Source organism: Lepidochelys kempii, chromosome 24 (genome assembly GCF_965140265.1).
Source record: "Lepidochelys kempii isolate rLepKem1 chromosome 24, rLepKem1.hap2, whole genome shotgun sequence".
NCBI lineage: Eukaryota > Metazoa > Chordata > Testudines > Cheloniidae > Lepidochelys > Lepidochelys kempii.
The window spans coordinates 11,320,153-11,333,029 of NC_133279.1; the positions used below are offsets into that span (position 1 = coordinate 11,320,153).

The window sequence follows — 12,877 nt, forward strand, 5'->3', positions numbered from 1 at the left end:
AGTACTGTGTCCAATTTTGGTCACCAATGTATAGAAAGGATGTAGAGAAATTGGAAAGGGATCCAGAGGCAAGCGACAAAGATGATCAAAGGGATGGAATGCAAAACATAAGCAAAGGCTGAAGGAACTGGGTATGTTTAGTTCGGAAAAGAGGAGATTAAGGGGGGACATGATAGCAGTCTTCAAAAACTTGAAAGGCTGCCATAAAAAAGATGGAGAAAAGTTGTTCTCTTTTGTCACAGAGGGAAGGACAAGAGGCAATGGATTCGAACTAGAGCACAGAGATTTAGATTAAATCTCATGAAAACCTTCCTAATGGTAAGTACAGTAGGACAATGGAACAGACACCTAGGGAGGTTGTGGAAGCTTCCTCACTGGAGGTTGGAGCCATCTGTCTGCGATGGTTTAGACACAACAAATCCTTCATCTTGGCACGGGGTTAGACTGGATGACCTTTGCAGTCTCTTCTAACCCTATGATTTTAAGCTCCACTGGCAAACGCATTCTAGTGTAGCCACAGCCCGCATGTCACAGAGACCCCAGTCACAGGGCTTAGATGTGCACCAGGAGGGTGTCCTGCTGTGTTTGTGCCCATTTATCAGTAGTGTCCATTCCTGGTCTGGTGGCAGGTTGCTACATACTCCCCCGCCTTCCCCCACCCCCCAGACGTCCGTGCACTTTCACGCATATGTGTGTGCTCACCAGCCCTCTGCCCCAAGCCTTACGCTCACAATCCCCTTTCAGGCTGGGTACACACCAGCATTTTGCTGGGATTCCCTGTCCCTGCACCAGCCCCTCTGCAGGGTTGTAGACATAAACAATGAAATGGCTAAACTAACCTAACCTAAACTCCACAGCCCCAAACAGGAAGTGGGTAAACTCAGTTTACCCAGGTTTACTCTCAACAATATGACCGGACTTGCTGCATCCATAGCGAAGGGCAGCAATGTAGACCAGCCAGTAGCGCATTAACTGCCACGTAGCCTAACCCTGCTTAGAGCGGGCCCAGGTGAGTCGGTAATGCTGGTATGCCTAGTGCTCCCCCAGCTGCGACTGATTGCCAGAGGGGCTGCACCAGGGGGAGCTGAGGCAAATTGCCAGTGTATATAAGGGGCCAGATCCCAGCCCTGCTATAACGGTGCCCAGTGCAGGTGCAGCACAGGCCCAGCATCCCTTTTGCTAACCCCTTGCAACTGCCTGGCAAAGGGGAATATGCTCCAGCAATTCTGGTCTGCAGCCTGGGTCAATTAGAGCAGCCCCTGGGACTGCTCAAATTTAGGCCCAGGGCTGCCTGGAATCCTTCTCCCCCATCCCACTCTGCCCTTTCTGTGCCTGCCTGCTGAGAGGCCCCAGGCCTCCAGGCAAGGAGGAGGGGTGCTGGGTATCACACACGGGCAGGGCCAGGTGGGGGTGGGTAGCAGAGTCAGTGAGGCGGGGAGCTCCGGGGAATTCCCCTCCCCCACCCTGGAGCAGCAGCCAGGCTCCTAAACAAAGGCCCCATTGGAAGGAACTAAACCCTGCAAAAAGACTGCAGTGGGGACCCCTCCCTGATCCCTTCCCCCAACCCCTCCATAATCCCTGCACTGGCTCTGCCCATTCCTTCCCCCTCACTCACCAAGAGGATTGGCAACAAAACATCATTGACTTTAGCAACCCCAGCCTCCCATTGCTTAGCAACCACCTTTCAAAGGCTGCAGCTCCCCGCATTAGCTGCTCCTGTGTCTGGAAGCAGGAGTGGCAGGTCAGGGATGGGAGAGGAAGGCAGGGGCTGCACTGACGGACATGGGGAAGATGGGGAAAGGAGGAGGAAAAGGAGGGCGGGAGAGTGGAAGAACTGTTCACACCTCCCCAGGCAGCAGCACTGGTGCCGCATCCTTGTCCCAGGCGGGGATTTACATGGGGCTCGGCGGCTGCCCCCTCCGTGCCCCACACTCAATTCCTTGCAGCAGGCCGGAAGCAACTCCCCTGGACCTTGCTCTACTCACCTGTATCCATGGTGTGCAGGCACCACTTGATCTGGTTTGAATCCATTCCCAGGGGCCTCCAAATGCCACCCCAAAGCAACCCCCATGGAGCCATCCCTAAGTCAGGCAGACCGAGGCTGGCAAGATCAGGACACCTGCCACCAGCCCCTAGGGAGAGAGGAACTCCATGCCCTGCCTTAGCCAGTCCTGTCTGCGTGTGGTTGCGCCCAGCTGCCAGGCAGGGACAGAGGGCCATGGCTCAGACTTTAGGGCCTAGATTAGGAAGGGCTTGCTTTGTCTAGCGGCACTAAGATCCTGCGTCTTTGGGCCTCTGGGTAGGGAGAGTGACTCCTGGCCCCCAAGCCCCCACCTTGATTTCACAGGGAGCCCACCTAGCAGCACATGGGAGCGTGGAGGAAGCAACCTTCCAGGAGACAGCAGGAGTCATGACCTGCCCCAGGCCCAGCACATGCACCTGCCTCACCAGCAGCAGCTGCATCCTGAGGAATTGCCTTCCCCTGATCACGGGCCCGGGGGGCATGCCACAGGCGGGGGTGTGCATGAGATGCTTCCTGGCAGCTGCTCCCACCAACGGCTGGAGCTGTTTGAAAAGCGCCACATGGGAACTGCAGCAACGGGACTGAAATCCCATGTGAAATCCCAGCCTGACCTCCCTGGTGAAACTGTAAGGCACTTCCCACTGGCAGGCCCCGCCCCCACCCCACTCCTAACTCACCCTCAGCAGCCAGTTGCCATGGGAACAAGGGTGTCACTGAGCAGCCCCAGGACTCTGCCCTGGGCTCAGGGTCCTCCCAGGCCCTCTCCACAGCACAGCTCTGCCTTGGGCCCAGCCCTGCCCCCTCCTGGCTCTACCCTGGGCCAGCCCCCAGCTCTGCCGTCTCCCCCCAGCACAGCCAGCACCCTCCCAGTCCTCCTCTTCCCAGCAGGGCTCTGCCCTGGGCCCAGCCCTGCCCCTTCCTGGCTCTACCTTGGATCCAGCCCTGCCCTCTCCCCTCAGCACGGCTCTGCCCTGGGCTCAGCAACCTCTCAGCCCCTCCCCCCAGCCCAGCTCTGCCCTGAGCCCAGCGCCTTCCCAGCCTCTCCCCCCAGCACAGCTCTAGGCCTAGCAGCCTCTGGGAGCCCACTCACCCCCCCCACACTCCCAGTGCAACTCTGCCTTGGGGCCAGTGACCGTCACAGCTGCACCCCCTCTGCCCTTAATTGGGTCCCTCTGGTCAGTATCTATCTGCTTTTCCATGTGCCAGCCCCAGGCTCCCTCCATGCACTCCATGAGTCAAACCAGGTTCTTCTCTTTCCCCCATCAGTACCAGGAGAGGGGCTCGGCAAACCTCTTGCTGCCCTCCCCTGGGTGGCCCTTTTGCCCCAGTGTGGCCAACTTGAACTTCTCCCCGGTTGCATTGCCGCTGCCCCCGCAGGAGTGGCTCCTGGAGCATGCCGGGCTGCTGGGAATTGCTGCATTCCGCAGAGCTGGCTGGGGCGAGGAGGAAATGTGCCGTTATGGCAGTCACTATTGGGAGTAGAGACACACTGTCAATATCCCAGTCCACCCCGAAATACATCATCCCCCCGACATGGTCTCCGCCGCTGGAGAATGCTTCCATGCATGGCACTGCACCTGCATTAGGGCTGATGCACACAGAAATACTTTAGTGCAACCACCTCTGGGGAGGTGGCAACCGGCCAACACAGCAAAAGTTTAGCATCAAGAGGAATTGCCTGGGATCTTGAACTGCCTGCACAAAGCAGACAGAACCCAAGGCTTTTAAATCCTCCTCCAAAAGACCTAAAGGCCCAGGATGGTGCCCTGGGAGGATGAAGCACTGACTGGTTGACATTGCAATATGATTCCAGGGAGCTAAGCCAAACCAGGCTCTTAACCAGTGACAAACATGCCTGTAGCATCTCTCTCCATCTTGGGGGGAGAGATAGCTCAGTGGTTTGAACATTAGCCCGCTAAACCCAAGGTTGTGAGTTCAATCCTTGAGGGGGCCATTTAGGGATCTGGGGCAAAAATTGGGGACTGGACCTGCTTTGAGCGGGGGATGGACTAGATGACCTCCTGAGGTGGTCCCTTCCAACCCTGATCTATGTAGCATGCTGGGAGCCTTGGCTGGGCTGTCCCTGAGGGGCCCCACAAGCTGCTGTGCTTTCAGGTCTGGCCAGTAGGTAGCATCGGGGGAGCCCCTCACTGCTGCAGAGATGCCTGCGAGCAGCACTGAACCCTGCATTCAACGGCCCTGGCAAGACCCCTGCCCTCAGCAGCTCACATACCAGGAACAGCAGCCATGGCTGCAGAGAGAAAGGAGCCAGCTCTGAGCCACAGGCTGAGTGGGGCAGCTCTCTGACCAGGGAACGAACAGGGCTGGTGGTGCCTCTGGATCCCAGAGCCCGGCCAGCCAAGAATGCCTTTCAGACCTCAGGACAGACTTGGAGCCAGAGGCCCTGGAGAGGTGTGGGGAGGAAATAGTTGGTCTCCACAGAGACTAGGTCAGAGTGTAGGGGAAAAGGCAATGCAAGACCATCCCCCAGTCATAAGTGAGCACCAGGAGGCAGAAACCCCCCAGACTGGGGAGGTGTGCAGTTGCCCAGCAGTAACCCAGCCAGCAGCTGTGAGCCAGGGGTCATGGTGAGGAAGCAGGACTGTGAACAGCTTGGGCATAGGCTCCCCTCCCATGGCCAGCCATGCAGAACGAGCAAGCTGAACCATGTGTGGTCCCCGCTGCCAGGAAAGAGCCTGACCCAGGGACTCTACAGCCCACCCGCAGCCCAGAGGGCAGCTCAACTGCCCAAACCAAGGACAGAGCAGTGCATGCTGGGAGCAAGCCCCTAAATGTTAACGTGCACACACTCCTACTCTGAAGATTAGCTATTTCAAGGTAGTATCTTGCTACTCAACAAATCACTCCCTTTGTCCAGGCATCAGAGTCCCATCAGCTCCCTCGTTAGTCCTGCAAGTCAGCACAGCCACAGGAGAGGAACTGGATTCCAGTCTGGCTTGTGCTTCATCCTGGCAGTGGGGATGGGCTTAAAGGCATTAGGAGACAGACAGGTGGAATTAGCTCCATTCTGAAGGCAGAGTCTTTCCTGCTGGTGATCTGAGAGTGGGCGGGGGAGCCCAGTGGGACTCGCCCAAGGGCTTGGGGGCAGCACTCCATAATTGTCAGCTGAGCAGCAAAGCTGGGCCAAGTTTTTCAGATAAATAGTGTATATCAACTCCTCCCACCTCCACGGCAGTGTCTCTCCCACGCCAGCTGGCTGAAATATAATGATCATTTTTCTCCTAAATCCTCCCCAACTCAACCCATGTTGAAAGCTGCGATTTCTATGGGTGCAGGGCCACCCTGCTGGCAACAGGCTTTTCTTGGTCTGCATTTTGGTGTCCAAGACGTCAGCTCTCATTGGCCAGCTTGGGCACAGGAGGGATTTACTTTTTTTAAAATTTTTGCTTTTGAAACAAAGTCCAGCAATATTTTTGCAGCCAGCCCTGCTCATGCTGGAGGGATACTCCTGCTATAGCTTGCCAATGCAGCCTTGCCTGGGCAAAGTTTGGGTGCCCCAGATCTATCCCACCCTGTCCCCCAGAGTCTGGCTGTAACAGACCTTTATTGGGATGTGGTTTGTGTTAGTGCCCCCAGCCTCTGCCCTGGCCTGCAGGGCTGTCAGTCCCCAGCCCCACAGCCGGCCCTCCCACTCTGCCCCAAACCAAAGCTTTCAGCATTCCCTTTCACTAAGAGAAGATCCTGTTGCTCACGCCTCTGCGTTTGCAAAGAGCCCTGAAAATCTGCCACTGTTCCACTTTAAATACCCTCTGAGTAGAAGAACATCCCCCTCCCACGCCACTGCCCCCTCTCCAGCAGCTTCGCTCCAAATCCCACTCCACCCAGTACTGCCAATTAGCAGCTTTGCCGAAATCCCCTCCCCAAGCTCAACCTTCAAGTGACCCACCAGGCAGGGCTGAGCAGGCAGCGCGCACAGCCCCAGGACTCCAGCAGCGATCAAGCCACAAAAGTGTGAAGAAAGGCTGGCTCAGTCCCAGTGTGTGTGGCAGGGACAGAGGGGCTAGAGGATGCTTCAGACACAGAGATCCTAACCCAGGGCTGGCTTGAGAGAGGGAGTGGTGTGCATGTGTGTGTCCTTCTGTGTCTCCCAAGGAGATTTTAGTTCTGTTTGTCCCCAAATACTGAACGACTCTTGGAGCTGCGATTGGCTGGGGCCTGAACAGGCAGGACAGTGCCCAGTTCCACGGTGTTGTAGGACTTAGTCCTCTCCTGTAGGGGGAGCTGTCTGGTACTCAGGGCAACAAGGGTGGGGTGGGGAGCAGGGAATATTGGACATTCCGGGTAAGTGTAGCTGATGGGCAGTACTGTGACACGAGGCAGCGTGGATGAGGTGGAGGGGTGGGACACGGGTCAGGGGATTATGACACAGTGCGCATGGGGCTGTGACACAGGGGTAGGCTGGATGGGGCAGTGGGGGAAGGGGGGGCTGTAACAGAGGAGTGGGGGGGTCTGTGACACAGGGCAGTGAGGATGGGGTTGGGGGGCTGTCACACTGGGCTGTGACACAGGTGCAGTGTGGATTCAGCGGGAGGGCTGTGACAGCAGGCTGTGACAAAGGGGCAGTGTGGATGGGGCGGTGGTGGGGGCTGTCACACAGAAGTGGGGGTCTGTGACACAGGGCAGTGTGGATGGGGTGGGGGGGGGCTGTGACACAAGGCAGTGTGGATGGGGCGGGGGGTCTGTAACACAGGAGTGGGGGTCTGTAACACAGGGCAGTGAGGATGGGGCGGGGGGGCTGTGACACAAGGCAGTGTGGATGGGGCAGCAGGGGGGGCTGTGACACAAGGCAGTGTGGATGGGGCAGTGGGGGGGCTGTAACACAGGAGTGGGGGTCTGTAACACAGGGCAGTGAGGATGGGGCGGGGGTTTGTGACACAGGGGCAGTGTGGATGGGGCGGGGGGGCTGTGACACGGGGCAGTGTGGATGGGGCAGTGGGGGGGCTGTAACACAGGAGTGGGGGTCTGTAACACAGGGCAGTGAGGATGGGGCGGGGGTTTGTGACACAGGGGCAGTGTGGATGGGGCAGGGGGGCTGTGACACAAGGCAGTGTGGATGGGGCGGGGGGGCTGTGACACAAGGCAGTGTGGATGGGGCAGTGGGGGGGCTGTAACACAGGAGTGGGGGTCTGTAACACAGGGCAGTGAGGATGGGGCGGGGGTCTGTGACACAGGGGCAGTGTGGATGGGGCAGCGGGGGGCCTGTAACACAGGAGTGGGGGATGGAGGAGCTGTGAAGAGAAGTGCAGGTGGGGTGTGGGGATAGTAACAGGAGCCGGGGGCTGTGATGCAGGTTGGTGTAGATGGGGGTGGGGGGCTGTGACTCGGAAGGTGGGTGTGACACATGGCACTGTGGATGGGGCAGCTCGGGGATTGTAACAGGAGCCAGGAGGCTGTGAAGAGAAGTATGGAGGGTGAGTGGTAACACAGGGGCTGGGGGCTGTGATGCAACGGCAGTGCAACTGCGGAAAGGAAGAGGCTGTGACTGTCACACAAAAGCCCACGCTCAAGGTTGTGCCAAGGGCTCCCTGCAGTTCTTCCCATGGGATCGCAGCTCATCCCAGAGCCACAGGAACTGCCAGGAGGCCCAGGTGGCGGTTGGCTCCCAGGCATGAATTTCCCCTGGCAGCAGCAGGCCCCAGTTGGGATTATGGGATTAGAATGTAACAAAGATCCCAGGAGCAGCGTCAATCTGACCTCTGACCCTGGCAAGAAAGAGCCTTTGTGTGGCCCAGGCCCAAGGCACCCAGCTCCTGCACACAGCACAAAGAGGCCAGCGACTTGTTCAGGCCGGGACCTTCATCTGCTGCCTGCCTTCTTTCAGCAGCCCCAGCCCCATGGTGCCCCCGCAAGGTTCTGTGCTGCAGGGAGTCCAGCTCCCGGTGTGGCGTGCCACTTCCTCCCAGTTTCCCTTTGCCCTGCACCGAGCAGGATGCCTGCACTTTGGGCAGCAAGACACAGACCAACAGAGACTAGTACACTCTAGTGCAAGGCAAAGATGTACCACCGAGCCACTGAAACACTCCCATTCAAGTGCAGACATGGGACGCCATGCATGGATGCGGGCTCAGAGCCTGGCAGTGTACCTGTCTCACAAAGCCCCAGACAGGCCTGTTCCCAGGCTGGAGGGAGGAGAGTCTCCCTGCAAGTGGAGGCCACCAGCACATCAATAAGGGGAGGGTCACACTATGGGAGTTTCCTGCCTCAGCAGGTGCTCATTGATGTGTCCACAGCCCCATCCCCTCCCCCACACTCAGCTGGGCTGTGTGTGGCTGAGGCCAGATTTGCCGCCCCCACCCCCCTCAGCACAGAGCCTTAGGCATAAGAGGATGGGGGAGGGAACCCCCCCTGCAGCCCCTCACAGCGCCCCTCCCCCCACTTCCTCCACACTCCCATCCCTACCAGCGGAGAGGGTCAGACCAGTCAGTCCAAGCTGCAGGGACGGACCCCTTCACCTCCCTGCCTTGCCCCATGGCCATCCCTTCCTCCAGCTGGCATGGGCAGGGTGAGAGCCCTGCCTGCTGCGCTACACAGCCCATGGGGCGTGACTAATGCAGCCTGACAGCAGCAGCCCTCGGCTGGGGCCCAGCTGTGGGGGCGGGGAGGAGCGTGCGGCAGGTAGAGCACTAGTGCGCGGTACACACAAGACGACCCAGAGCTAGTCCAGCCCAGGGAATGCCATGGCCTCACCCTCCTGGGGCCTGGCCAGTCACCAGATACTGCAGTCACGGGAAGGAACCCAGGGCTCCTGCCAGGAAACTCCTCTGGGCCCCAGGGTGGGATGGGCTCGCCTCAGGGAAGGCAAACACCATGCAGCTGTGTAAGGCCAGCCCACGGACTGCACCTCAGACACTGGATCACATGCCACAGAACCAGCCACTGCCCTACTGCTCCCGCATCGGTGTGTCCCACCTAGAGAGCCTCCAGCCCCAAGACATGCCAGCATGTTCTCTGCTACATTCCACCCTGCCACGTCTACCTCGATATACACCAGAGTCCCCTCTGCTAAGTCCCAGCCCCACCCCCAACTCTGCTACCCCATATACACCAGTGTCCCCTCTGTTACCTCCCAGCCCCGCAGGACTTCTCCATCCCCAATAGACACCAGCATCCCCTCCGCTACGTCCCAGCCTCACCCCCTACTTCCCCTACCTCCATATACACCAGCATCGCCTCTGCTACCTCCCAGCCCTACCCCCGACTTACCCTACCTCCATATATACCAGCATCCCCTCTGCTACGTCCCAGCCTTCCTCCTCCCCCCAGACTTCTCCTACTCAGATACACACCAGCATCCCCTCTGCTACATCCCAGCCCCCAGGTCCTCCCAACGGGTTCACCTTTTCACTGCTGTCCCAGCATGCACTCACCTACGTACTCCGGATCGATGCGTGGGGAATAGAGCCCAAATTTGATAAAGATGGGGAGGAGGAAGCCGAAGCGGACCCACTCAATCACATAGAGATGGGGGCGTGCCTCCTCTGCGTTCAGGAGGTCACAGCCCAGGATCACGCTCTCTCCGACACGCCCAACCACAGCCTGAGACTTCACCTGGCCGTTACCTGTAGGGCCAGCACAGGGAGATTTCACACTCATGGGGAGGACATCCCATGAGCTGCAGCCCACCATCTCCAGTGGAGCCCCTGCTATGTCCTGGAGCTCAGACACAGCACCGCATCAGTCAGCCAAGCCCCAAGTTGGGATGCTCCCACAGGTATCCAGGTTATGCAAGGAGAGCCCATGTACCCTGCCCCACCCAATACCCTGCAGCGAGGCAGGGCCCATTACACCCAGCACCCTGGGCATGGCGCTCTCAGAGCAGGATTCAAAACCCTGAGAGGGAACGGCTCCTGGGGCCATAAGTGACTCCTGGAGAGTGCCTCGCGCTACTCTGCTGATGCCGAGGGAGCCCTGTGGGGTGCAACTCACACTCCAAAAAGGCAGAAGAAGGTGAGAGCTAAGGTTGCGTCCTGCCCGGCTTTACCTGGGGCCTCGTCTTTGCTGTGTGTGCCACAACAACACAGTGTGTTCCATCCCCACATCCCAGCGCCCCTCACAGAGGAAGGGCACCGTCTTCACCCCCCTTGTTAGAGCTCTGCATGGATACAAAGTTTGTAACCACAACTAATCCACAAACATGGTCCGTGGATACCCAGATCACTGCAGAATGCAGGGCCGAAGGGAAAGGAATGGAGTAAGTGGGGGGAGGGTACTGCATCCCCCACCCCAGACCCTTTGCAGCAGGAAATAACTTTCTCGAATAGCCCTGCAGGCTGCTTGCTGGAACTCCAGGGCAGGGGCAGTGCCAGGGGCCCTCAGGCATCCAGTCGTCATGGTCAGAGAGATTGAGCATCCCCAGTAGAGCTCCCTTAATGTAACCTGCTGCCTGGGCATCTGGGCAGGGCACCACCTCCCTGGCAAGGGGTGAACGTCTGGGATTCCCTCCCACCCCCTCCTCTTTGGCAGTTCAGCAGCATCACTGTCTCTGCTCTTCATGAACATGGTCCCCCAGAGGGGCACTAGCCTTCTTTGCTGCTCTAATCATGACCTCAGTGGCTCCTGCACCCTCCCCGCTGCACACCCCAAGCTCTGGGGCCTGATCAAATCCAATTCAAACCCACAGAAAGGCTCCATTGGGTTCAGTGGCTCCGGGTCAGGCCCCTGGTGCATACAGCTGTGCGGCTGCACAATACAGCGTGCTATGTTCACCCACTTACCTTCAGCAAGGTTGTTGGTGAACAGGCTGAGGCAGGCAATCCATAAACACCAATTCATAGCACAGCTCCCCTTATAGCCACGTTGCACCCCCTGTCCCAAGTCCTCCGGCTCGCCGCACTGCACAGTTAGAGACCAGACCCAGGGTGGGGGAGGAGGGTGGGAGGACCGAATGGCTGTGCGATGGGACAGAAGGGTCTGGTGTCCCCCTAGGTGAGGCCCGTTAGGGCCAGGAGTGCAGGAGACTCCTTGGTACTGTTCCTAGGTTCTGTGCTTTGGTGGCCTGATGGGAAAGTGCCACTCCTCAAACCAAGAGCCCTTGGCTAGCACAGACCAGGCGCTGCAGTCCAGGCACGATCCAGCTTGTCTCACCTCCCAGCTGCCCTTTGGTCTCCTGTGGACTATCGGGAGCTCGAAGAAACACCTAGGAAATAAACCAGCACAAAGCCCTTAGGGAGCAGCTCCCTAGCTGGTCTGAGCAGAACAGTCCCAGCATGTCACTGCCCCAGCTAGACACAGCATAGCCAAGCGCTCAGAAAGCATCTGCCTCCCATTTGCACCCCTTTCTCTTCCTGCTCTGTTAATAGCAACATGGCATGCAGGGAGTTGCTAGCCTTACTTCAGGAGAGTCCCTCAGCCCATCTCTCAATCAGCCAGCTGTCTGTGGAGGAGCAGGAGGAGGTCTTGCAGAGTGGGGCAATCAAAAGGAGATCCTTGCCTGCAGCTCTTTCAGCCCCCTCTCCTCTTCCCATCACAGCTCTCCCCTCCTGTGCCTTCTTTCATCCTTCATTTGCTCTTCTCTTTTCATCACTTCTCTCTCACCTAGTTCCCCCAGAGTTTGTGCCCTTCTAGGTACAGCAAGAGCTCCCTCGGGGACAGGCATGGAGCCCTCAGCCAGCCAGCCCCTTTGGGTACCTTACCTATCCCCAGCCCAGGGACCCCTGGATATGGGGGTGGGGGCACAGCCCTGCTCCTCCAGTCCTCTGGCGGTTGGGACCCTTCGCATTCTGCTTTGCTGGGGCTCTTCCCAGCTGATGACTCCGTTAATAAGAAGCACATGCCCGGCAGGAACCCTCTCCAGCTCAATGCCCTGGTGTAGCATTGGACCTGCCTCTCTTCCTTAGTGCCCTCGTGCTGAGATCTGGGCATGCGGCCTGGCAGAACCCGACAGGGGAGGCTCTCCCTGTCCTTTCCCACCAGGCCATTTTTCTGCCAGCCCCACTCCCTGTCCTTGGCATTGCCAGGGCCCAGTGCTCCTGGGCACATGCAAGGGGAGCAGCGCTGAGCAGAGCTCCTACCTGGCCGCTGCCTTTGTTCTAGGTCCCGGATCCGATTGCCATGAAGGGCCCCGAGAGGAGATTTCTTTCCCTGCTTTTATGCGGAAAACAAACCAACTTTCCTGTGGGGATCGAATGTGCCTGCAGCCAACGGCAAAGGCCAGCCCCTGCCCACGCCCAGCCACCCCCGCCCCGCCCCACTGCCATCGCCGGTGCAAAACATTCAAAAACAAACACGGTGGCGTCCGGCGCGGGCAGCCCCCATTGGCCAGGCTCGCCCCCCACCGCAGCCTCTTCCCTCGCACCTCCCTGTGCTCACCCTTCCCACGGGATCTCAGCGCCTCCCCCCCGAGGCTGGGTCACTACAGACGGCGAAGCGGAGGCACAGAGGGGGCAGTGGGAGCAGAACCCAGGAGTCCCTCATCCCTGCTAAGGTACCCGGAGAACCCCCCCGCCCCCAGAACCCAGGAGTCCGGGCCCAGCACAACCGCCTCCCCCAGGCCGGCGCCCCCGGATACCTGCGCGCGCGCTCGCCCTGGGCACTCAAGGCTCCTCCGCGGGCAGCGCGGCGCGGCGCGGCGCCCCGAGCGCTAGCGCAGCCTCGGCGCCATGGTCCGGTCGCCAGTCCCCCCCGGCCTGCGCCCGGACACGCTCCGGGACCGGCAGGGCCTCTCCCGGGCACCCGCATCCGGCGGGCAGCGAGTCGGCGCCGCGCAAGCTCCCGGGGCCCCGGCGCTCATCCCCAGCCCGGGCCGGCCGCTTCGCTGGGACGCGCCTGGCGGGCAGGAGGGAGCTAGCCAGGGCCCCCGTGGCCCCGATCCCGCCAGCAACACAATAGGGGGCG

The 12,877-nt window shown here is 59.3% G+C and overlaps 1 protein-coding gene across 2 annotated transcripts in view; it reads right to left on the reverse strand.

Annotated features, from left to right (window-relative positions):
- IGSF9 (immunoglobulin superfamily member 9) overlaps nt 1–12,206 on the reverse strand; it is a 50,139-nt gene extending 37,933 nt beyond the window's left edge. For both annotated transcript variants that reach the window (XM_073322416.1, XM_073322415.1), the window contains exons 1-3: nt 12,055–12,206; nt 10,759–11,180; nt 9,412–9,603 (exon numbers count right to left, since the gene is read on the reverse strand). In XM_073322416.1, the coding sequence (XP_073178517.1) occupies nt 9,412–9,603; nt 10,759–10,816 (250 nt within the window). In that variant the 5' untranslated portion in view covers nt 10,817–11,180; nt 12,055–12,206. The remainder of the gene's footprint in view (nt 1–9,411; nt 9,604–10,758; nt 11,181–12,054) is intronic.
- Between the last annotated feature and the right edge of the window lie 671 nt (nt 12,207–12,877).